General features: G+C 38.4%; 1 protein-coding gene across 2 annotated transcripts in view; it reads right to left on the bottom strand.

The window, feature by feature from the left end:
- USP22 (ubiquitin specific peptidase 22) overlaps positions 1-26250 on the bottom strand; it is a 99377-nt gene that overhangs the window by 5694 nt on the left and 67433 nt on the right. For both annotated transcript variants that reach the window (XM_040574255.1, XM_040574256.1), the window contains 6 exons: positions 19726-19895; positions 12847-12994; positions 6022-6127; positions 4190-4348; positions 3295-3421; positions 410-501 (listed from right to left, as the gene is read on the bottom strand). In XM_040574255.1, the coding sequence (XP_040430189.1) occupies positions 410-501; positions 3295-3421; positions 4190-4348; positions 6022-6127; positions 12847-12994; positions 19726-19895 (802 nt within the window). The remainder of the gene's footprint in view (positions 1-409; positions 502-3294; positions 3422-4189; positions 4349-6021; positions 6128-12846; positions 12995-19725; positions 19896-26250) is intronic.

The raw sequence follows: 26250 nt of genomic DNA, 5'->3' as shown, positions 1-26250 counted from the left end.
TTGGAATTACTAGGTTGGACACTAGTTTTATGTCTAATCTGCCTACTAACACAAGATGACCCGGTGGGTGTGCATTCAGGTGATGCTCAAAGCACAGATCTTTAAAATCTGAAGGCACAATGGATCTGAATCTACAAGTTTAACATGCAACCAGAAACATAACAAACATTAATAAAAAAAAAAAAAAGGTTTAAATATCAAGCCCTTTCTGGCACACAAAACTCAATAGTGTATCTAAAATTAGTTTAGAAAAGATGCACATTTCAAGGAGAAGCTTACAGGAGAAGTACCATTATACATACTGTTCTATAACCTTGATTCAAGGATGTTCCATGTTTCATGCTGCACATTTATGGAACTGGTAAACAGTTCTGTCCAGGTCTTTGGGGATTTTGAACTTGGTACACACCTGGAAGCCATGAATGGTGTCATGTCCAGCTCCAGCGGAAACGAGACATACGTAGTGATCTTTCGCCTCAGTTTGGCTGAGTGTTCAAACCGCTGGAGACAAAGTAGAAGAATTTTTGTTGTTGTTTTTTGAGATAGACAGAAAATTTAGCCTGTTATAAGTGTTCTAAGCTTAGATACAATGACATGAAAGCATACTAGCAGTCAGCAGCTAGGGACACTCCCAATTTTTTTTCTACCAACTACTTCGTCTGGGATCCCCAAGTAAATGATAAAACACGATTTCTACTAGGAAAATAAGTCACAATTTGTAGAGGAAAAATATAATATTCATTAGATGGCTTACCTTAGTACCTATCCACACAAATGTATTCCCAATTGATATTAAAAAAATACATTAGACAGCACACACAGCCTTTAACCAGACCCACGTTCATTTGTACTGTGTAATATTTGAATGCAGGGCTGCTGCCTACACTAGCACACAGAACTGGTGACAAAGCTCTAGCTATCGGATTCACACACTTAATCCACCCATCCAATCATCTCAAATGACAGAAGTCAAGACTACACAGGAATACCAATTCAAATTAAGGCAAAAATGGAATATGACAATAAAAAAGCCTTGTCCCTCAGCCAAAAGCAGCCTGCAATACCCACCACCCTTTCTACATCTTGTCAATTGAACATTTAATGGTAACAGGAACAAATAACAGAAAGAGATGAATGAGTTGCTATTTAAAGGCAGCTTCTCTCCCCATTTCTCAGAAATTCTGCTCTATTTACACTTCAAGTTAATTATTTTCCAATTGTGGTGCCATAACAATTCCCTAGCAACAGATCCAGACGTGAAAAGCTGAGACTTACTTTTGTAATTCTTACCTTTTGTATTCTTTTTTTTTACTTTAACACATGAAATTGAATTTGCATTTTGGATGGATGGGACAACACAATCATTTAGGGAAAAAAAAATTTAAAAAAAATCTTCAATCATTCTTCATAACGCAAATATTGAACTGAGTTAGCAAAAGGGTTTAGCATATTCACATTGCCTTGTCCAAAGAGCAGAATCACCTACACATCTTGCCAACTGCTCTGCATTAAAAAAAAAAAAAAAAGCCAACACCCTCAAACCTCTCTCCCTCTCTCTTAATTAAAAAAAAACAAAAAGGCAACCAAGTCAGCCATGCAGGAACATCCTTCAGGATGACCACAAAGAGCAACAGGAAAACAAAGGACCTGTGCCTCTGCCTATTCCAGGCAGGCTACTGTCTTGCCTTACCACACTGCAGATCACCTTGGTTAATACACAAGGTGTAACCGAGGAAATGTTGGCATATATATGGGGTGAACATCTGAAGGCATGATTGTGCCAAACAGTCTCAAAAGGCCTCTAAGTTACAGGACTGGGAATTCTCTCTGCCTGTAAAACCCTTCTCTAGTAGAAAGCAGAATCAGCCCTTTCTCATGAACATAGATCTTCCTATGGCATTCCATGTTTTCATTTCAAGATTTAATTTCATTAGCAAGCTTCTGTACAAGCCAGATTTTGAAAACAAACTTTGAAATTGCTGCCACGCTGGAAATGGAGCTGCTATGTTATTCAACAGTTCCAAACTACAATCGTATATTGAATACAATACACAGCTTGCTCAGTGAGACCGTGACAACCCAGTTGCACATTATTAGATTTTCCAGTATGAACGTACTGTAGCTTAGAGGACTAATGGAAAATAAACCAGAAAAACAACCTGTTTGCTGCAGCAAAACTTCAGACTTTGCCATGACAAGTACAAGACAAAGGTCTACTTCCAAAACTATTAAAGTTACCCAAGTGTTTTACCAACGTTCAAAGCCTAGAAACCATGTAAGTATTAAATAACCAAAAGTAGCTTCTGGTGCAAAAGGTAGGAGTGTGTGTTCTTTCAATACACTAATTCCCCCACTGGAAAAGGAGAAGCAACGCAAGCCTTCACTGGTGCACAGCACAGAGGTTGCTGATTTGTGTGTTTCCAGTCACCGTGGCCATAAGTAAAATGCTGCTATTCTTTAGGTAGTTTATGTGACACTAGTATCACCAGATAAGCAGTTTCTTGAAGCACTGATCATAGTCAGAGCTGAGGACAGTGACCGTCAGTTGCTGCCTAGCAATGAGAGGACTGTCATTCTGACCCAGGAGACACTTGAAATATTAGAGGGCTGCATCTGTTCAAGCAGATCAAAGATGCAGTTAAGTTATAATGGTGGCTGCCTCCATAAAGGCCTGTGGCATCACTTTTCAAGGACCCTTTGCCTCTTGACACAGAATGACAGTCATCTTCTGTGATAGATGCCTGCTTTGCACCACAGTCACACTCTTTAAGACACAAATCATACAGGACTAAACTATCTGAGGGCACCAACTCTGATGTAACTCCCATCATTGCACCTGACACAATTTGGATTGGAAATGCCGAAAACTATCTTGAGTTAATTAGTTGGGAATATAAAAGAATCCTTTGCAACTCTAACTTTTTTATATCTTCCCTTCAACACAGAGCTTCTCTGTGGTATCCTTCCAGTAGAAATGCAGGGTAAAAGTGTTACCGTGCAGTATGAGTAAATGTTATCGGAGATTGGTTTTTACGCTGGTTCAGGTATTGTACTAACCTTCCATTTCGTTTCTAGATTCTTGTTAGGTTCCCAGAGACATACTGCAAAGCTACATTATATGTAATGTAATAATATCTTAATAGAAAATCTAGCTAGGCATGCAAGCTGTTCCTTATATTAATTTATATCATAAAAGAATAGCCAGTGAAAGCCAGAAGATACGTCCAGGAATTTAGCTCATCCTCTCAAAGAGGAATGTATGTTCCCTGCTCTGTCTGCCCCCTGTGAACTTACTTTGAGATGAAAACAGGCCACAATGGGTAATTTCTTCATAGTGAGTTGTTTGGTAGATTCCTGGTAGCTATGGCAACCACTACATTTGATTTTGGCACTGCTTCCTAGATGTTCTGGCCTTGTAAACCTGAATTAAAAAATAAAAAACAGAAGGATGCACAACATGATCAGACTATATTCCACACATGCTGAAATTGCTTCTTTCACTTTTACTTGTGACTCACTGACACCACAAGAGAAGTTGCTCATGTCTTTTATATTTATCTTTATATTCAGGAAAAAATATGTCTAATAGTCTAAAGTGTTATGGTTCAGATATTCAAACTGAACATCTATCATTACTCTACTTGGGCACATTGCACTGGAGTGCATCAATAATTGAGAAAGAAGCTAAATGTTTGCTCACCTCCTAGAACCGAACAGCTAATTTTCAGACAAAGATCCTTCATTTTCAAACCCAAAAACATTGATATGGAAATTATGAAGCAGTAAGACAGATTTCTGTGCCCGGTTGCACATTAGTCTGCAGGACACTCTTGCTTGTAGCCTTCTAAGGGGCTATGGTCAAAAGCTCAGATGACATGGAGAGAGATGCTAGAGGTTTCGATGATATAAAACCACACTGCCTGGCAGCACGCAGTGTAAAATTTATTTTCTTTTTGCATCACATGTCAACTGGGTTTGACTGCTTATTGTTAAGCCTACTGTTGCTCTGAACCTTCTACGTCTTTCTCATTTTGTCTTATGCAAAATCTAAAATATGTACGAAATGTTGTTTGCGGATAATGCCATGACAAAGCATCACTTACTCCCATTGCTCAATGCCACCTGTGGAAAACAGAATGAAGCCAAATTCTTTTTACCCCACCAAAATTGTATTTGTCTCAATTCATACCTTCGCAAGCAGTCTGTGAGAGTGGTGGTGCCTGATACATGGCTTTCCCCATTTACGACACTGCCATCACTCCCTGGACTCAGTGGCCAGAACGGGGTGGAAGAGCCTGGCAAATCCAAACTGATGTCCCAAAATGGGTCTATCGTTGTGGAAACGCCACTATGAAAAAGAAAGCAGTTTAATACATATTTAAAGGAAGTAAAATGAACAGATTCTCTCACTTCAGAGTGCACACCAGATATTGTACTCTAAAGAACTATGGGATTTACATCACCCCTAGAGGGCACTCAAAGATGACAAAAAAATATAAGTTGCTCCAGAGCGTCTTCCCACAACTGATTGTTTTTCTGCATATTTAAAAGCCATATGTTTTAGGAAATGTATTTGATACAGTGGATGCAGAAATATGTTTGTTGAATACATTCTCCCACCTACTGGAGCCCCGTGACTCCAAGTGAACCAGTTGGGTGTTGCTTGGAGATAGAGGTTCTGGTCGTACTACCAGCTAACTAACATCTACGAGAGTGACATGCAGTCCAGCTAGTTCAGAAGGCTGGTCCTCTGCTCAGACATGGAAGATAGTGCTTAAAAGTACTTAAAGAAAAAGAGAGCCAAATATTTCTGCTACACAATACTGCAATGAATTAAGCATTGCAGTTCTTATAAGAATCCCTTGCAACATTTGGAATTTGAGAGGGCAAAGAATAACTGCATCAAGAAGTGCATGTTCTCGATCAGATTTCTCTGCAAGACAGCTGAATATAAGTCATCAGCTAGACTACGGAGAAAGCTTCTCAAAATTTTATCTTGTACTGACTCAAATCCTTTTTCTTCTACCATTTACATATTAATGGGAACCTTAGTTTTGGGTTCTATTTTAGAAACATTTTCTGTTTGTGGTCATTATGCTTCTTTGTTGTTGAGTTCCCTCTTCCTCCAAAACTTTTGTCTTTGTCTCCAAGATTTCACTAAGCATACAATATTCTGCCTTTTTTTTCCATCTCCATTTGTGCAAAATTTGTGAATTTTCAAAACAAACTTGTTTTGTTAAAATTGCTTCAATGTTAATACGATGTCATTACAAACCAAACTTTTTATTATGATATGATTCTGTGGCTCTACCGGCAAAGAACATAATTTCGTACTTTTTCCTACAATGAATCTTCTGCAAATCTCTCCAGAAAATTGAGAATAAAAACAAATTCAAATAAAGAGAGCACAACAGTCCATCTTCAGGACACTGTGGCTAATTATAAAGAATGCAAGACCAGAAAACCCCACACAAGAGCTCTAACTTCTGAACTATGGCAACACCAAACGTCTTGAAAGAGAAGTCAGCTTGCTCCAGTACACGGTAGAACAACAAATACAATTTTTCTTACTCTTGTAAGACATACTTGCTGGTACCTGAGATTACATAACATCAGCTTCTTTCAAACCTCTCCTGATGATACACAAGGCTCTTAACTGAAGGAAAATACGATTACATATCAGAACTTTCCTCAAATGCAGTGGCAATTGCATGCTTCCAAAACCAATGAGATCTGGGAAGTCTTTTTCTCACAAACTTGGAAATTGAAAACCTTCTTCTGAGTACTAAGAAGTTTACATTCATAAGCCTGTGATGCTTTCCAGATAGCTTTTTTTTTTTTTTGGCATGTCTTAATATATGATGGTTAACTAGTAATTGATTTTATTTAGCTCATGTTGTCTTTAAACAGTTGTTGTCTTGCAGGAATTTATTTTATTCAAGAAAGAAAAGATTCAAAACACTGTTGCACTATGGAGTGCAGCTTCAAATCAGAGCACAGATTTAGAAACAAAGCACTTACTGGCAGACTTGACAGGTAACATCAGACTGCAGTCCGCCTGTGAAGATTTGGTCTATGATGCAGTTACAGTGGTTGGGGTTGTTGGCCTTCTTCCCATTATCATCACCTGGAGGAATGCAAACACAGACTGAGAAGTCGAAAATCTTCCTGGGGAATAGTGGTTTGTCTTGGACTGCCCCTCCAGTAACTCATTATAATGCACACTCATAAACATACTACAAGTTCACATAGACAATTCAGACAATCCTGAAAATGCTGTGCAAAGAAAAACAAGGAAACAAAAAGAACTTCTAGCAAAATACAAAAGAGAATCAGAAGGTGACCAAATGCAATTTACTCTATCTACAGAGGTGAAGCTTTAGGCTGTAACAGCTGTCAACAAACCCCCTTTCCAAGCCATAGCCCTGCCTCCCTCTGCAGAGATTTACTTTGTACTATGTGGTATGAAGATCAGCCCCTAAGATGAAGGAGCTGCCAAGGTGGTTAATGAAAATAACTATTTAAACTTCACTAAGAGGGCCACCGTGCAACATTTATATCTACACAAATGCCCAGCACTTCACCACAGAAGCACTAATTTCTGCTTAGGCAGAGTATTCAATAGCACATCATTTTCCTAAATGAACACAGAGGAAAAACGTCAGCAAATACTACTTTTTAATTTTAACACGGCAAACTTCTGAGAGTACAGCAAGGGGAGGAGCTTTGTTAAGACCCATTAACCTCCAGCCTGTTGCGTGCATCGTGTTCTTCCAGCATTTACTTTCAGATCAAGTTTTCACCAGTGAAAAAATGGAAGATGTCCTTATCAGGAGTGGGAAGGTGAGTGCTGTGTCTTCCTCCAGCTTCTTCACAGAGACACAGCAACCCTCTGACTTCCCACGGGGCAAGATGAACACATACCTATCTTATTATATACACTGTCACTGTGGGTCTCAGGAACGCAGCAACTCATTTTTAGGATTTGAGTGCCAAGATTAGGCCAATTCAACTTTCTGAGACTAACCAGAGCATTAAATAAATAATCAAAACCTTCTTGGCACAGTTCTCAGTGTTGAAGCATACTCCTTCTACTCCCCATAGGTAAAATAGGAGTGATACACTTTTCCTTTGATTTCTGCCACTTATGCTTTACTTCCTTAGGTAGGATAGATGCAATTAGTTTTGCTTTGTAAACAGAGATGCACACACAAAGTATTTAGAGCAGCGGCTAATTATTTTGTAAAGCACATTTTCAGGTTTCTTCCAATATCCTGTAAAATAAAAACCGCTAAGACAATTATATTCTGACAGCTTTCCTGGTATATTTAACTTAGTAGTAAATATTTCACTTTCAGAAATTAAATACTAAGGTGCTGACTCCTCAAATCACAGTTATTACTCTAAAATAATTATTTTCTAGTCAAGTGTGTCAAAAAACACCAAAACAAACTAAAAACACAGTACCAAAAAAAACAACAACACTTTTCTCATAAGGTGCTCTTGCTGGAGTCTTCTTGCAGCAATATCAAGAAGGGATGAGATTTTTTCCAAACAAAGCTTCAGAAGTTTGTAAAGATGTTATATAAACTGACAAAGGTTCCACCTCATACTGGATGTGGAAAAAAAAAGATATAGGTGATATCTTCTAAGCTGCAATTGGCCACTTGAGTCAATTAGATCCTAAATGCCTCAGAAAAGCTCTCAATTGCCTGCTTTAGAAACGTGTTTGAATTGCCAAGGAAAGCATATTGTTTCCTTAAAATGCCTCTTGAACAAAATGCTCTGAAATAAGATTTCAAATATACGTGCTTTCAGTTGGGGGTTTTCAGACTTAGACACTTCTTGATCTGAATTACAGCTAAATCTTACTGAACTCAAGATCCTCAGAAGGTCTATGATGATGTGTTAAGCTAATAAATAGAGCGTATGCATAGAGATGGTACAAGACATTCTTCACCTTTACAAAAAGGTAACATATAAGCTTTAAAAAAAGTAACTACTTTTTTAAAAAGTAATTCCTTTAAAAAAAAAAAAAAACAACTTTGTTTTTAAAGCTCCACTTTTTAAAGAAACAACACACAACTGCTACATTCCTGTAGCCTCACCCTTTGAAATTGATTCCCTCCCTTTATTTTGTTTTCAGGGGGCAGAAGCAGAGATAAAGCATCCTGAGACATTCACTGGACCACAGGCAACATCCCTGTTGGACACCTTTACTGGACAGCCATTTCTGCCTAGAGGAGAGCACCAACGCTCCCTTTTCAATTATACAAGTCAATCAGGATCAGTTCCAAGAGGGTCTCAAAAGAATATCCTGCAAGCTTGTTCACAGCAAAACAGAAGGGCATTACCCACTCAACATTAGTTCCCATGACATTTGGTTGGAGAGGAGGGGGAAAAAAAGTAAGATTACCACCTACTCACACTTGTCAGTATGTAACAGATGCTGAGAGGAGGTATATTATGCAGCTGAGAACTGGAAGCTGCTAGGTTGTTGTGCTCAAGTTAAGGTTCTCTTCAACATTTCTATCTTACCAAGTAGGTTTTACTTTCATAGTTACATTTTTAAAGCTGTTCACAATTCCTACTAGAAAACCAGCAGCTTATTGTAAGAAATTTGTGAGCACAAGACTAAAACTAAACTTGAAAATACATCAATATACACATTAGTGTAATTATAAATGACAAAGAGAAAAAAAAAAGAGTATAAAAGCTTGGATTCAAATTAAATGAAACTTACAGAGAAATTACTACTGGGCCTGTGCAATAATGAAGCCCATTAACTTGTGCTCAAATGAATACACATTTGAAATACTTCTAAAGGTAAATCACAAATATCAACAGTAAAAACAGCTTATTTCAAAACCAAACTCCAAGTTAAAGACTAATAGTAAGTATGTTTTGTCACCAACTTCCATCGTGTATTTTGCAATTGGATAATACTGGCTGAATAAAGTTTGGCATCAAAATACAGCATTACTTCAATTTTTCTAACCCGCTTTTCAAACCTTTGTGTACAAATGCACATCATAGCTACCGCTCTTTGCTGCTTAAGTGGTGTCGCTCTTGCAATAAGAGGAAAAAAAAACAACAGAGATTTTACTGGGCTGAATATTAACTTTTGAAGTGCAATCTTGCTCCCTGTAAGAAAGCAACAATTGTGGTCTGAGTTTCTCCCAGTTTGAGGATTCCCATGACACGCTGTAAAACACAACGTACTTGGATGACTGAAACCTCACCGTCATGGGAGTCTGCAGAATCAGAACTCTTGAATTTCTTCCACAGCACTGGTAATTAGAACTTGCTTGTCATATTGAGCATTACTCTGGCAAAGAGGCCAATATCTGACTGTAGAGTAAGCTCTGAATCTCATTTCGAAGCTTTTGTGGGGAGGAGGACCACAAATGCCAACGTACAATGACAATGTAGAACTTTAAGCACTATCAAACCAGCAAGAGACTGGAATAGCAAGCAATGCAGGTACAATTGTAAAAGTCATTTTCAGTAGTAATGCTTGAAAAATAATTCAATATTCAAAAAAAATCTTGTTTTTGTTTGGAGTATGCTTTTAAGAACAGATCTTGTGCAGTTTGGTGAATGGGAGCGCAAGGAGGAATTAATAGCTTAGCTCCCCCCCATACTACTTTTCAGTTAATCCATCCTTCTCCAGCTGTTGGAATGAAAAATAGTGATGTATATGCATAACAGAATCAATTCCTTTTTATTCAGACACATTTCATATCACTCCAGCAGCACAGAGAAGCCCTGGTAAATGCTCAGAATATGCCCTGCCTTGATGCCACAGCTGAACACAACAGTGCTATCACAAGAACAGCTATCACCCCTGGGACATGATTTACGTGGTATCCCGAGCTTCCGAAATTTCTCAGAGGCCATTAAAATTTAGTATATATCCAACCAGCGTTTAACAAAAAAGAATAAAAGTTTTATTTAAAGGGTGTGTATACCTCTGCATATACCTTAAAGATAATTAGAAGTTTGCTGAAATCAGATCTGACATTCAGCAGGTGCTTTAAAATGATCTTATGCAGAACCATTTCCAAAGGAAAAAATAAAAACGATCCAGAAATAAGAAGTTCCTGTTTTGTTCACACACACTGCCTTAAAGCCATCTGAACAACCCTTCCCTAAAAAAGATCAGCATACTCACTTTCCCCTTGAAAAAGAAAGGGTGGCAAAGCAAAAGTCAAACACTCAAGTAAATCCGAAGATAAATAGAGCTTTTCTTATGACTGTTTGGGCCAGTCCATACATGAGTCTTGGGGAAGCTTATTTCGTGCTTTGTAAGATGCAGTATTACAAAATTGATCTTTGAATGGACAACTAAATCTTCTATTTTTCCTAATTTAGGCAACGACAGATATCAATAACGAGAATTCACAGCATTCTGACTTGCATTAGAACATTTCCTTTAAAGAAGAGTAAATGGAATGGAAAAGGGATAAATGACTCAAGTTAGCCAAACAAGTATCACTGGGTATTTATATAGGTCTTAGCATAAGGAGTACTTGCATTTATTTGCATCCCTAAATACTTGATAATCATGAATCGAGAAGCTGGGGCTTTTGGACAAACTTTTCCCCGTGATTATTTTTTTCTTGAATGTGTTTCAATTGCAGAACTTGATTACTGTGGATTTCTTTTTTAATTCAGTAAAACAAGTATTTAATACTGGCAGGGGAGGCATTATTTGCTTATTGTAGCTTTAGGGCATTCTTATTAGTAGTAATAATATTTTTCATATGTATACTTTGCATGTGTGTATCTGTATGTATGCATAAGTATATAAGTGGGAAAATGTTCTCATTATAGAGCTAAGTAACTAGTTCATTCCAGAAGTGGCTTATCTTGACCGTACTTGAAATTCCGGTTTATATGAACTGCTTTAGTTCCCACACAACTGCTCAACCACTTCTTTTAAACTACCTTGATGTGGCATAGATAATTTACCTTAGTTCATTAAAAGCCTCTCCATTTCTTCAGAAACTGTAGCTTAAAAACCTGGGTGCACAGATATCAAGGATTTAGTGATAACACCTTCCTACTGGTAGCGCTGTAACAGTTTAGTCCCGTTCATGCAAATAGCTCAAACTTAGGGACATTCATTAAACAACTGAACTTCGGTCATTGCACTGAATGCAAATGGTGCCCACGAGCCAAAAAAGCTCAGTACTAAAGATGCAAAAACCTAATTCAATCCAGCTGAAACCGCTATGAAGCTTGATAGTGAACGAAAAGTCAGTTTTTTCATCATGTTTGAGATACCCAAACAACTGTAAAATAATCCACACGTATGCCCATACCCCTTCCAACAAGGTATGCCTGACACATCTTCTTTCACAGTTTCAGTTGGGCCAGAGAAGCCAAATAGAACCAAGAGTAAAGAAACAGTTGGGAAAGCCCAATTTTGTTGGTAATTGCAGAAGATGCATAAGATGGAGTCTTCATTTAAAGCCAGAACACAAGAAAAAAAAAAAGTCTTTTCAGATTATCAGTTTCAAAAGAGTGCAAGGACCTTTATTGTTGCAAGGTGGTGGTTTTTTCCTTCAATTCTGAGGAGAAAATACTCCTTCACGAAGTGATCATGAAGCATACAAGAAATGTGAGCATCATTTTATATCAGAGAAGATGAAAAAGCTTCAAGATTTGTTAGGTCAATGGTTCAGAAGTTTTACAGGAACCACACAGTATTTCTGTTCACAGCAGAGTTTTTTCAGTGTTAACACAAAGTAAGAGAGAGGTCAGTATTTTGATAGCAATTCAGCACTTCAACACTAGTTTCATTAAGGTTATTGAATTTCCGTTAGTGATTATCAACTGACAGATATTAATAATAACAAAAGAATTGTCCTACATACTCTTTTCCTTGGAAGTACTCTTTTTGGAGAAGACTCTTTTGGAGGACACCTATTATGAATCTGAACAAGCACATCTGCTACCATGTAAGATTATCTTACAAGATAAAAGCAAGACTTCAAAATGTTTCAAGGAACATTAGCAGCCTTCCCTTTGAAAGTCCTCTGATAAGACAGAAAACTAACCTCTAAGTGCTTATTCTAAAAGCACTAGAGGAAATTTGAGTGCTTTAAAGCTTATTTTTAGTGACGAAGGATTTTTTTTTTTTGCTAGTATCAACCCTACTCTATTTCCCTTACTTTCCCAGCGATTTTTACTATGCTTGTAAGTGAATCAAGCTGGATCAACCATTGGCAACTTGGAGAATTTTCAGTTCAGATTTAATTCAGTTAACAAACATTAAAATATGTAATTTCATATGGTGTTACCAAATCCACTTATTTAAGCCTTAGATACTTCATTCCTAGAAGAATGTCATTGACTATTTTTTACTGTATTGTGCAATTATGCATTTTATATACAGAATAATAAAACATGGTATCAAAAACAAATACTCTTTTTCTTATTCACATTTCTGTAAGCAATTGGGCAGCATGAAAACAGCAGAATACTATTTAAGCAAAACCACAGCCTCCTCTATATGTTATTTTCATCAGCGATGACACACTAAGAGTTCCAACTACCTCAAGTATAAATAGAATTTAAATGACAATTTAAAAGAAAAGACAGTGACTCACAACCAATAACAGAACACGACGGTGATTCAAACCAATGTAAAGGCTTCTCGGCTTCTAACTCTAGGTAATTTTTGACAGCAGGAATAGTTTATTTAAGTCTCTTCCTTTAGGTCTACCAAATGTTTTAAAAGGAATTTGTTAAGACTGCTATACTGGAAGACACGCACTTTGTTCTACCTCCTTTTGATCCAACACTCCTTGTTGATTGAAGACTCAGCACAAGCCTTACCTTTGCAGTGTCTGTGTAGCACATCTAATGCAGCAATGAGGAACTCGTGTGCATCTTGTTGCTCGTACCCTGCTAAATGCCGTGCATGAGTCCATACCAGGTGCAATAACCTATATGGAATGTGAGGAGATCGGTGCCCAGAGTAAAACTGCTCAAAGCAAAGAAAAGGACATGACTGTTAACAAGTTACACAGCCTCAATGCATTTAATTATTAAAAAATTAATGAGTGCAATTAGTCAAATAAATTTAAACCATTTAACTCTGATGGCCTTAATAATGAAATACATAGACAGCCTTTTGTCACAGACTACCGAAGGAGTGATCCCGGAACTGAGCACCTCAGTTTTCTCCCTTGAGTTTCCTTTATTTTACGATGGATTAGCATTAAAAAAGGGGGACAAATGACACTCAAAACTTCCTTTCTGATACCACTGCCTTTTATTAAAACAGTCTGAAAAACATACTGTATTTTCAAGAGATCAGCAATTCTGTTCACAAATTACAGCCTTCAAAACTGGGGACAAACAGTGAGAATGAGAATATCAGATGTCAACTGCCATCCAGCCCCTGAACCAAGACATGGTAGCGTACTGCATCCAACGGCTGTGCCCAGTCCTATCTCACGGAAAAAATACAAGCAGGATAGCAGCCTCATGTAGGTATTGGCCTTTCATTGTATACTGTGGCAGTGCAAGGCTTTGGGAACAAATTTACTCAACATCTACCCCACTCCCCAAAGTCAGCTGCCTGTTACCACTCCTGCAGGGTCCCGCTGCCCGAAGTTCTGCTCCTGGACCAGCTCCTGCCTCTGCTTCCTAATCTGCCTTAGTCAAAATCTGTCGAGTTGGCCACAGCAGCAACCGAAATTGCCCCAGCTGATTTTGCCAGAAGCATATTAGGGAGTGCACAGACAAATTATTCAGTCTGCAAAACTGTGATGTGAAACACCACTGGTGAATGGTAGCACACAGCTGGGGAGACACGGTCTTCTATCAGCACATGAGAGCCTACAGAAATTTGTGGACTTTTTTTGCTTTTTGGTTTTAAATAAAAAACAAACAGCCAGGTCCCGCTTAAAAAAAAAAAAAAAGGTAATGGTCTCTGCTCCCCTGGATTGAGGTTCAGCTCCTTCCACTCCCCTCTCCATTTCCATCCAAGTGCTACTGCTGCATCTCCTTTATTCTCATCTTCTTGAGTCTGTCATCACCTGTTCCTTACTTCTGCCGTCAAGTCTGGCATCCATAGTCTGAGGGTAAAGCTAACAAACCCTTCTACAGCAAGCTGACTACTGCGTTTGTTCAAGAACTCCTGCACCATGATACTGGTTCCAAAAGGAAGGCAGAGATGCTTGTCGTGCCCCTGCAGGGAGCTGGGAAAGGCCCAGAAGAGTTTATTCACTTGGGCTTCAGGCTCCATCTGGATTTGGAATCACTGGTCTGCAGCCTGATAAGAACAGGATAACTGCAATGGCAAATTTCCCCATGGCACTGTACCAACACATATTGATCACACTGGTATTTAACTGAGAAAGTTTAAAATAAAGAAGTATTTAAAGGGGCAATATTTTATTTTTGACAAGTGGAAATTCATAAGGCCTTTTGCCTTCCCTAACCTTTCAAAAAGATGCTTGCCAGTAAAGGGTGCCTGCAACACCACGATTACATTTTGCCAAGATCCTATCAAATCGACGGCCATTTATTTTCAGTTCCTTTTCCCAAACACAGAAGACAGTAAGCAGCAAATACACATAACAAAAATAAGGCTAAAAAAAAAAAAAACCAACATTAGTGTGGAATTTCTCACTCTTACTGGAAAACGGGGCTTCCTTTCCCAGCCCCTTGTTTTTCCCTGCCCAGGCTGAGCATTTCGCATCAGTACAAGCACAGGTCTGGTGCTACGAACCTCCCTGGGTAAAACAGATTGTCTTTTGAGGGATGGGCAGGCAAAAGGTAGTACAATTTTCTCATCTAGTCCTCACATCTGTTGGGATTTAGTATATTTCCTTACAAAGAAATTTCTTTACTGCAAGCTCCAGTTCTTCCAAATAAGAAGATATACCTCTGCAGCCAAACACCACAAAATGCTTCTATAAATAAAAAGATCAATAGTTAACTCTGATGCCAACAAGAATGACACCAAGGGACTAGAGCAGTGGGACGGTAATTGAAATCTGCTGACGCAGCTGCTGCTCAACATAATTCAGGGAACTGCAGCAATAAAACTTCTCTCTTCTGTCACTCCTTACAATTAGTCCCAGAGCTCTCTGGTCATTTTAACCAACAGCACTCTCCGTAATTACTCCACTGCAGACACTAGACCTGCCAGCAGATTTTACATTCTCTAGTGCTTCATTAGGATTAGAAGAATCTAACAAGAAGCTTTATCACATTATTAGCTATTATCACACGGAAACTAGAAACACAACTAGTAAAAATGCAATTGAATATATGCAGAGGGGGTAGGGAAAGCTTCCATGTTCTAATACATCAAAAATGAAAGAAAAGGATCTGAGCATATTCAACAGCAATATTTTAACTGAAATGTATAAAGCATCCATCCAATCTATGCTGTTTCCTTGTTGCTGGAAAGACCAGACTATCAGAGCTGATCCCGTTCATGAAAAAGAAAAAAAAAAAAAAAAAGTAAAAGTGTCCATTTAAAGCCTTATTAATTTGCTGTTACATGAACCTTTTCATTTAAGTGTGCAAATATAAACAATTATGTCTTTGCAAGTCACCTCTAAAATACTTCAATGACACAACTCTTCCCAACAGTTTAAAATAATCTTTGTTTTAAATTGTTTTCAATCCAATAGTATTAGTTGCTTATTTTGAAGAGAACTAGTTCAAACGATTTGAAAATGATTGGTAAGACACTATTTAATTGCTGTTCTGGGACAAAACAGGATCCAAAGTCCCCATTCTTACATACAACCCAAGTAGGCATAACTTCCCCATCCCACCCTGCCCCCTTAAATATTTGACTTGGAGGATTTTAGGCTTTGTAATTTGCATTATTGTTACCCAAAAATATATCTACACCAGTGAGGAAGAGAAAAAAAGAAAAAAAAAAAACCAAGCATCTGTACTTTTTTCTCCTCCTCCTGCCAAAACCACATACAAGGTAGTTTCCCAATTATGTGAACGGATACATCTGATCTATCCTGCATACATATCAACTTAACATTCTCCTGGCTTCGTAATCAAATTCAGAGGCATAAATCCTGTCCCAGGCTCCAGTCCAATTTGAGAAGCTAAAAGCTCCTCTTAGAAATTGGTTCTCAATTAAGACTTAAACGTACGGAAAATTTACAATGGATACAGGGATGGGTAACACGTATCTCTCAGAATACAGGAACACCTACTAGAGGTTGTCCAACAAAAAGTAGTGCTTCAAGGAATCGGAAAAACAGCTGTGCTTGCAGGCATATGTAATATTTTCTATACTTATTTCAGAGTCAAGATTTTACTACACAGGCACAAAATCTGCATTTTCCCTTACAACATGCAATGCCTATGTTCAGGGTCACAACTACTTTTTCGCCTTTGTACGTTTGTTGTAACTTATTTTATACATAAGCTGTTTCAATATTGTACCATCTTAAGATACCAAAGCCATAAATCTTCTCATTCTTTTTCCTTTTTGTCCTCACTTCTCAACTCTCCACATAGTTGTGCTGTGCACTTTGATAGGCTTGTGAGGATGAGTAATGATGGGAATAAAAAAGGCTTTGTTCTTTATGTTTCTGAGTGGATGTACTGCATTCTGCTGTATTCTCAGGTATTCTTGACATTCCGGCCACAGAGTGCAGTTCCACTAATCTTAACATACTGAATGGTTATTCTGTAAAAGAACTTCCATAAACCTCAGGACATGGACCATCTCGGAATTAATTTTTATTGGCAAAACAAAACTAAAGCACCAACACCAGTAGGTAAAGAGTAGTGCACAAACCCTTTCAGCCAGAAGGCTCGATGAACGGTTTGTGTTCTATCATCCCTCCATCCAGTTTCACCACTATCTGTTATTCCCAAATCCTTTTCATTCCCTTTCTCATGCACTGTAATTCATGTCATGATTCTATTGAGAAATAGGTTTCAAGTAGCACAAATGAGGATGCTAATTGATGCAGTTAGATATTTTTTAAAACAAATGGAGATTCAATGCTTGGCATATTTGCAAGAAAAGCTATTAGGCAAGAACTCCGTTCTGAGAGCCATCTGACACTCATTACTCACCACCAACCTACTTCAAGGTAGAAGAACTTTGCGCCTCCCTATTTATCAAAGAGAAGACACTGACACAACTTACATAACTAAGTGACCTTCAACAACAACAACAGACCTTCATTTTCTGTTTAAAAAGCAAAAGAGCAAAATGTGCTTATTGATGTACAATACGTTTTGTTTAATGTTCAAAACAGTCTCTTTCTCCCCAGGAATTCTTACTCTCGTGCATTCACTGGATCCCCCAGCATTCCTTTTGCCTAAGATCACACCTTCAGAAAAAAGGGTGGAGGGGAGATGAAATTAACCCTTGCCCTGATCATCTGTCACTGGGCAAGATGCCTTGGGATAACTGCATCAGTTAATTCCAGTGGGAAAGCTCCATAAAAACAAGCTAGAACCTGACCCAAAGTTTCCCTTGTAATTCAATTAGGAAGGAATTCTTGAGAACCAGAGCACTGCAGTCTCCACCGGTTAGCTGTCCTTCGTTCAGATCTCATCTCTGCAGAGATGGCATAGGAACATTCGCCAAAACGACTGCATATAGCTGAGACACGAAAGATAAGCAGTCCAGAACTGCAAGATACTGGTTGTAATTCTGAACGTGAAAAAAATCAAACTGACTGGGAAACAGAATTTTACAATGAGTGCTCAGAGAGCTATAAACATAACATAGTAATTACTGTTTGCATGTTGAAATATACGAAGTTTGATGCGACACTACCATTTTGCTTGTGGAGGACTAAGCTCTAGTTTTACTTCAAAGTGGTTGAGTCACTTTTTGTTGTCCTCCCACAGCTCTTAGCTGCAATACTTCAACATGAAATAAGGACACAGGCTACTGTACTGCTATCTTCACAGTCTAAAATCAGAGGTGGCTCTTCTCTCATTTACATACCCTCAACTTGCCGAGCATTAATTATTAGAACTTAATTCAAGTGTAGGCATGAATTTTGATTGGGAAAATGAAGGCTGAGATTCCCAAAGTTGTGTGCGAAATTAAACCTGATTACAGTTGAATTTAACGAGAACACTGCGTATAAACCCCATTATGGATAACAGCCCCATTCTTCACCACGTGCTTGTACGTAGTCTAGCAAAAGGAATCCTAGCCCATCAACAAAGCTCCACATACAGAAAGGGAAATAGAGATCATTGCCTGGGCAGTCTTGATCTTTCCTCCAGCCCCATCACCTGTAATGAAAAATTCATTTCCTCATTTCCCAAAGGTGTGCTTTGTTTTTGTTTTTTTAAAATACAAGTGTATAAGCAAAATGTGGTGACATTCATCAAAATGAGACTTTATACTACAACCTGATAAAAGATTTTAACAGCAGCTATTTTTCTTTTTCAAATAAGCAAATAGTAGTTGGTTTTTTTGTGTGTTTGTTTTTATATTAACAATCTACAGAAACTAGTATTTCTACACCATAACTGAATTTTTATCTAGGCAGAGTAATATTTCCCCGTTAACAGCACATCTGGTATGAATAATCCTCAGCTACAACCTATTGGTATGTCTGTCTCTTATTTTTACCTTCGCTTCTGACAGACTTGGGAATAATTGATAAATACATCAAAAAATAAGTGTAATATGCAACTAATGACTGATAAGTAGCATGAGAAGTTGCAAAGTGACACGAGTATTGAGCATTATTAGAAAACAACTTTGTACTGGAAAGGCTAAGGGGGACTTTACCCTTCACATACGTTTAACTCACCTGCAATGACCTGCTCTGTGTACAGACGTCTCCAGGTACCTTAAATGCTCTGTAAGAGCATATATTATGGCCCTATATATATTTTTTTTCTTTTGCTTACCAAGAAAGCATATCAGTCACTGAGGGAAAGGCAAAGGACTATGTGCGCATGCACATGTTTTAAAAAAAAAGACTCCTTTTAAAACTAGAAGCTCATGTCTAGCCATGTAGTCCTTACATTACTCATGTGGAATTAAGATAGTAAAGCTCTTCTACTATTTACTAAGGAGAAGAATGCGCCCGTCATATCCACCACAGATTAGACCTAGGGAAAGGCACATCGCAAAGCTATTCACCTGAGGGAGAAAGTGAAAGAACAGGAGTTCCTCTATGCAAGGTACAAACTGTACCAACGCATTCAATTGCCTACATTCTCCTAGCTATTAACGTATTTCCACCTAAGAGATGGTAACAAAGATGTTTTCCCCTTAGAAAGCACTGAATCAAGATCCGTAAAATATTTATACAAACCTACATAATCCAGTGTCTAAAACCACAAGGCTATATATCACTTTATTCTTATTCCCATTATAACCTGAAGAGCCTGTGACACATTTTCAAGTTAAAACTTGCACCTTTAATTAATGCACACATTCAGCCTTAAGACTAAGGACTGCAGGTCAGTCTCAGAAGAGCAGGCAGGACTGTAATTATGTCCAATAGCAGCTTTTCCTAAACAAGGATGACTTAAGTGTAGGACTTAAAGGCCAATAATTTCATTTTCAGCAGTCAGGAATTTTTGAGAGTGGGATCTAAGTCTCTGTTTTACCACCTTGAGGGGAAACAGAATTTGCATCCCCTTTATATTTGCAAATAGAACACAATTCCTTTCGGAATACAAAATAGTCAACGTCTGTGGAACGGTGATGTTATCGTGGCAAACAGCACTCACCTCCTGAAAAAGCGTAGACATTTCACAGACCAGACATGAGCTGGGGCTTTGCATTTCACATTTGTGCCTGTCGGAGAGGAAGAAATCTCGCAGCAGTGGAGTGTGGGTAAGTGCCTGGACAATACAGTTCATAAAACATGTGTTCCCAAGATTGATTAGCCCTCGTAGACCTATAAAGACAGAAGGGGGAGGGGACACATAAGCATTATCAAGTTAAAAAAAAAGGTACATTTAACTTATTTGCATTTTTATACACTCTTCACAAAAACACCAAAGATTTACTAAGTATGTGTAGCTCCAAACTTCATGTTGTTTTAGGTAGGCTATTGGTTTTGATGTACTTGAGTCACAAGCTGCCACAAGCTCTCACAAATACACTACAATTTATTGTGTTTTGTTTTAAATTCTTAGCAGAATGTAAAACTCACAGTACAGCAACACCAACAGCGTTATTTTTGCAATGGCTGTTCTGCCACAGCTCACCAAAACACGCCCCCTCCCCAAGCTGATACCAAATGGCAATGACAACAAGTGATAAATCACTACGGTATGATACCAATACATTAAAATAAATCAATAAATAAGTTTTCAGATTGCTTAAAAGGCTTTCCCTCATGCAGGTCACAAAGCCGAAATAAGGGTTTTATACTGTTAAAATGCAACAAACATCTTCCTAAGACAGGCAGCAAAGGGAACAGCCTCAACATGAGCAAAACAAAAAGTCAGGCTGTGACGTCCAATACAGACTTAGCGCATCCTTCTTTTTGCACAAAACCTGAGATCTGAACAAAACGACCTTAAAGAAAAACTCTGAACAATGCTAGCTAAAACAAGCAAGTGGAACTAAGTTAAACATTAATCTACAGTACACATCACAAAATTTAACTTGGCATAAGAGGATTCATCACACCTTAAGTCAAACGTTCAGTAATGCCCAGAGACGATTTCTTGTGCTTGGAAACCAAGATGCTTAAAGGAAAGCTCTTTTGTTGCACAACAGAAGAGAGGTTAGGAGTGGGGAAAGCTTTTCAGTCATTTGCAAAGTCTAAGTGAGAAGAAAAACATGCTCAAATCCTTGAGTACTCTTCCAAAATGTTAACATACTACCACCATACAGGAGTGCTAAACGAGAAGATCATCAGGTGGACAAGAATGCTTATTTTTCAATCAAAAGCTTACTTTGAAACAAGAAAAAAAATGCACTGATACATGTACACAATTTTGATACTCATTTCAATTTAACTCGGTCCTCTTGTGAAATATAAATGGGATTACTACACAAACTGTGAATGAAAAAATGGATTACTTGATAGAGAACAAAGAATATCCTTGCGATTCCATGAAAAAAAAAGCATCAGCTGGCAATGCTGTGGTAATTAAAAATGGTGCAGTTCCCTTGCAGTACAGCAGATAGTGCTCAAAGGGCTCTTTAGCATCTTTCAGCAGCAGAAGGTGTGGTCCAGTTGCTATGTTACCGGAGAGAAACGGCACTACATCAGCTTGAGCTGCATACTGAGCTGTAGGCGATGGACACAGAGCCCTCTGAAATTTTCTTTTGGTACCTAATGAAATACAGTCCTCCTTCCAACAGCTTCCTGTCGCTTCTGTTTACTCAAAGTACAGGACAAAGTTTCTCATTTATATTGTAACAACTTCTACTGGGCAGAAAGCTTATTGCAGTAATTCCCTTTATCTTCATGCTGGGAGTCAAAACAAATGTGTGCACAACATTAGCAAAGTGTTAAATAGTTAATTTGTTGTAGCAGCCTGAAATATGGTGTGATGCTTCGACTTTGTACACAGTCCTAGTTGAATCCCCAGCCTACACATCTCTGCAAACATGATCACAACAGAAAGGTGGTCACGCTGTGCAAGTGGAGAAATGTTTGGTTGGTATCTCCTGCCTACCTCTCCCCTGTGTTCTCTATTTAAAACTTACTGCTTTTTATTTAAATCAATCGGTGCCAACAGAAGCTTGGGAGGCTCTCTGGACATGCCCAAGATGCACGAGGGCATTTTGAGCAGAAAAGTCTCTCCCTATTTCTCCCTGGAAAACTTGGTCCCTCTGGTCAGCAGCAGAACTCAAAGTCAGCGTGCACAGCGCAGAAGACTAGTGGAAAATCAGTAGGTACATCAGGAGACTCACCCTAGCACTTTTCAGTATCTAATTGAGCAATCACAAGTAAAAGCAAACACATAAAGGCAGCTTTTTGGAATCATTTATTAAACATCATTTATTACATGCCTGTGGCTGGACCTTGTTTCCCTGTGACCACAAGAAGAATCAATCTTCCTCAAAGTTTCCACCAGACTAGTTACAGAGGCGTCAAACTCGGCGGCAGGCTCTCTTGGTTAACTCTTTACTTGCTTGGTCTTTGGTGTCAGTTTCCGTGGGTATAAACAGAGTGCTTCTTACGCTGTCACTTCACGTGAATGAACCGACAACAAATTAACCTGCAAAACAGACAAGGCTGAAATGTGAATACCTCTAACCCCTATAAAAATAAGAAAATGGTGAATGTAGCAAAAGACAAAAACTTACTTGACTGGAAAGGGAAAAAGGTAAAGGAGCATATATGACTCTTATCCTCGAGGGAACAATGACTGCAGCTGCTATACTGCCTCTTAGACTGACATCTGAAATGAAACAGGTACATGGCACTGAACTAATGCTAAGCTACTGCGTAACTAATTGCAGCATCTTGGAAAACATCAACATTTAATCTACGTAAACTGAAGAGCTGACAAAATTCAGATCCACAAATTCTCTTGCATGCAACTTTTATGGAAAAGTAAATGTTGGGGAGAAGAAGCTAAAAATTGGAGCCTATGCAGCATTCTGGTCAACACAATATTAAGAATGTAGAAGAGTTGTGCCTGCCACACCCTCTCCATTAATAAAGCCTGGCAATATTTAACTGGAATAGTCAGCGTTGCAACATGAGGGTCATAAATTAGCAGAAATATAAAGTGCCAAAATCTCAAATGCAACAGTCCACCACTCTTGCTACTATCAAAGCAGTGGTCTCCGCTGGACATACTTGCACAGAGGGTGGGCTCATTTTCTGAGGATTGCCAAAAGGACCCAACTTCTCGTTATAAGGCTGTGGTACTTTGCAGATTTCTGCTGTTCTTTGTAATGGTATCTTTATTTCTGTTCTTAGTGAAATGAGCAAGAGCAACCAGTGAGATCTCTAATATATTCTAAACATAGACGTATGCTCTTGCAGCAATTGTATTTCAGATAAAAGCACTACTTTTCTTCTTAACCTTACTGATAAAAATACAAATATTGTAAGTAAATGAATATTGCTGCCAAGACAAAATTATCATGTATGGTATAAACATAACGAAAATACTCTTTAATCATCATGCATGGGATATGACCACTATTCTCATTCTGTCACATGCTGAACAGGCAGGGTGTAAACAAAGAAGAAATCTACTTCCACAATGCCTTGAGCACAGATAATCCCACCTGGGAATTTCCTTTTATATTTGGTCTCAAAGCTGGGCTCTAAGTAGCAGGCTTACCTTTGTCAGCTTCGGTTCTTCAGTCTTCTTCCAGTAACGGGTTTTGTTTTTTTCAAATGCTCAATGTAACAGATCTGCAACGCTGGGCAAATATGCTTGTTGTGATGCAGGAAGATCTAGAACACTGGTTCTGCAAGTCCACCCACGCAGGCGAGATGAAAAAACCAAAACAAGATAAGGAAATTCCACTTCTCTGTGAAATGCAACTGTACAGCTATTACGGGGCGGGGGGGACTGGGGGAGGTGGAAAGGAGAGGACCACACATGAATATAAAAGATAGAAAAAACAATCAGGTGCTTAACTTGCCCTCCTGGAAGGAGCTCAGTTTGTCTCAAAAACTAGGCTTGGTGCTGGGATAGAAAGAAGAGCAGACAAACCAGTCTGAACAAATATTACCACGCAGAGATCTGTGATTTATTTGAATGAACCTTCTGGAAGCAAAACCGTAGGTCAGTATGTAACACAACTTTGGGAGACAAAAATCAGGAAACCATTCAGATTTGCTAAAGCACAACCAGCCTGAGATCCTTTATACGTTCAGTACAGGCCGGCAACACCTTACAGCAATTTTCTGGCCCCCAACCCTCCCAGTCCCCCATCTGGTGCCGGTGGTTCCCTGAAGCTCCATCAGACAGCATCAGAAGTCACTGTGAGTTGAGGAAGTGCTCGCTAAAATATTTAAAGAAAGTGAGTTCAGCATAACCCTTGGAAATACACAGTGCAGCACAGCAATGACGATTTTTAGAACATGTTTTTTCTTCATCTTATGTTCATACAACAAGAACTGCCACATCCTTATAGTGCATCTTTCTGAAAACGGATCTCGAGGGAGAACTGTCCCACTTTTTAGTACCTAAAGCAAAAAAAAAATAAATACACTTCCCAGGTTTCAGGTGAAGGCCAGGCCATACATTTCCAGAACGTATCCGTTACAAACATTGGTCCTAACCAGGCCAGTACACTACTGTGCCATTTGCATGCCAGAAGCAGCACAGCTTCTGCTGATAGGGTTAGTAGTAACAATTATTCTCAAAAGATAATCCCTTTTGAAAGAAGAAAAATCTACACATTTAAGGGAGTAGCAGTATGCAAATACACGAAACTACAAGCCTACACAGGAAAAAGCATGATGTTCTGTGCCACGAGTCATCACATGAGTAATCAAAAAACCTATGCAGTTTTGGATAATTTATTCTGCCCTGCTTCAGGTGAAGCATCCTTTCTCAGTGGCTGCATGAGACCCACAGCAACTGCAGGACTGGGAACACAGAGTCGAATTAGAAAAGCTTTGTTCAAGTATTTTACAAACTTACAGGTGACACATCTATTAATTTAGTTTGAAAACAGCTCAACAAAAAGCTAACAAACTTTTGCCACAGTCAAGTTAAAGGAAAAAGATTTCAACCACATGATCTTAGAAACGAAGTTAACAATTCAATTTATTAAGTTAACAATTCATTTTTAATAACCTTTTAATAAGTAAACACTGTGTTCAAAATGCTGTAAACAAAACTGCAGAGAAAAGTAAGGGGGTTGAGCAGAAGCTGAGTTTCCAAAGAGGCATAAATCGCATTCTTTAAATTCAAACAGTATTATAGATTTGCTTCAGAGTTTTTAAGGGCGGGATTTCTTTTCCTATTTTTGTTCTTAACTGATACAAGGAAACAGTTTGACCACATTAACTTCAATAGGAATTTTTTGACATAAAATTCTCAAAATTGATTTTGAAATTCACTTGAGTTCTGCCAATCATACCTTATACTACTTCTACCACTTTTAAGATGTACAACAAGAGCATGAATTTATTCCTTTAATGATAAACTATTTAGGTATTATGCCACCTTCACATTCTAAAAACGTATCAAACAGAAACTATGTTGTTTGCGGAAGGACAGTGGGGAGGATGTTTATTTTGTCTCCCTCTCCCCAAAGATACCACTCATAATAAAATTTAACTGCCATACAGTAAAAGAAATCTTCTTTACTCAGCAGAAAGAAAGAAATAGCATACAGTATTCCTCCTTGCATATATTTCAGCACCAGAAGATGAAGACTATTTAAAAAAGATGGATCAGTCACCCAACCCAGACAGTGCTCAGTTCCGGTATGTCACTGCTGTACAGTAAGTGCAATTCATCCTCATTACTAATCTCTTTACCCTATTAACATAACTTTACCCAGAGGCAAAGGATTGGTCAGTTCATTTAGAGGAATTAACCAAATACAACTTGTTCCAGAGCTGAGCAGCTGACAACTCAAAACAAACAAAAACAGCACCAGGAAATATATCCTGTGTATTGAATGCAAGCAGTGACCTTAACAAGATGCTCTGCAGTTTAGTGGTGTTTTTTTCTGTTTTGTTGTTGTTTTGGTTTTGTCTGGCTTTGTTTTCTAAGGTAGTCATTCCTGGCCAAAAGTGGTTTTGCTTTTAGAAAAAGTCGCTTCTCCACCTTTCAGATAACCAAATGGTTCACAAAGAACAAGAACAACAACGCATGTGAGCAACATGTCAGCTCCTACTTTCCAGTTTTGCTGTCTTTAAGAAAAATCTCACCATCGAGTGTTAGGACTTAAAAGCAGCATTTAAATGCATGCTCAAGCACTTTGTTCGGGTTCACATGACAACCTGGAGTCTTTTGTTGATAATTTCTGGCACATTTGTGTGCAACTGGGCAGTGCTGCAAGTGACCTCAACATTCGAGCAGACTTTCCCAATTCATCCTTCTTTATGTTGTGTGAGGAGTAAGTTACTGCTTTTACATTTTTTTCTCCATTAAAATATCCAAAAAACATTAATAGGTACTGATAGGTAGCAACATACCTACATTAAATTGTCTGGACACATCCACAGCAATGTTTATAGTGTCTGTCCTATGCTCAGCAGTAGAAATGAACGGACTTTCTATCACGTCTATGTGAATTGATATAGTTCATGAGGCTTATCCATGCCACAAGATGAAAACAACAGCAATAGTTCTGCATGGGCACGA

This window comes from Cygnus olor, chromosome 15 (genome assembly GCF_009769625.2).
Source record: "Cygnus olor isolate bCygOlo1 chromosome 15, bCygOlo1.pri.v2, whole genome shotgun sequence".
In the NCBI taxonomy this organism is placed as follows: Eukaryota; Metazoa; Chordata; class Aves; order Anseriformes; family Anatidae; genus Cygnus; species Cygnus olor.
This window is presented reverse-complemented; position numbering and strand designations above follow the sequence as displayed.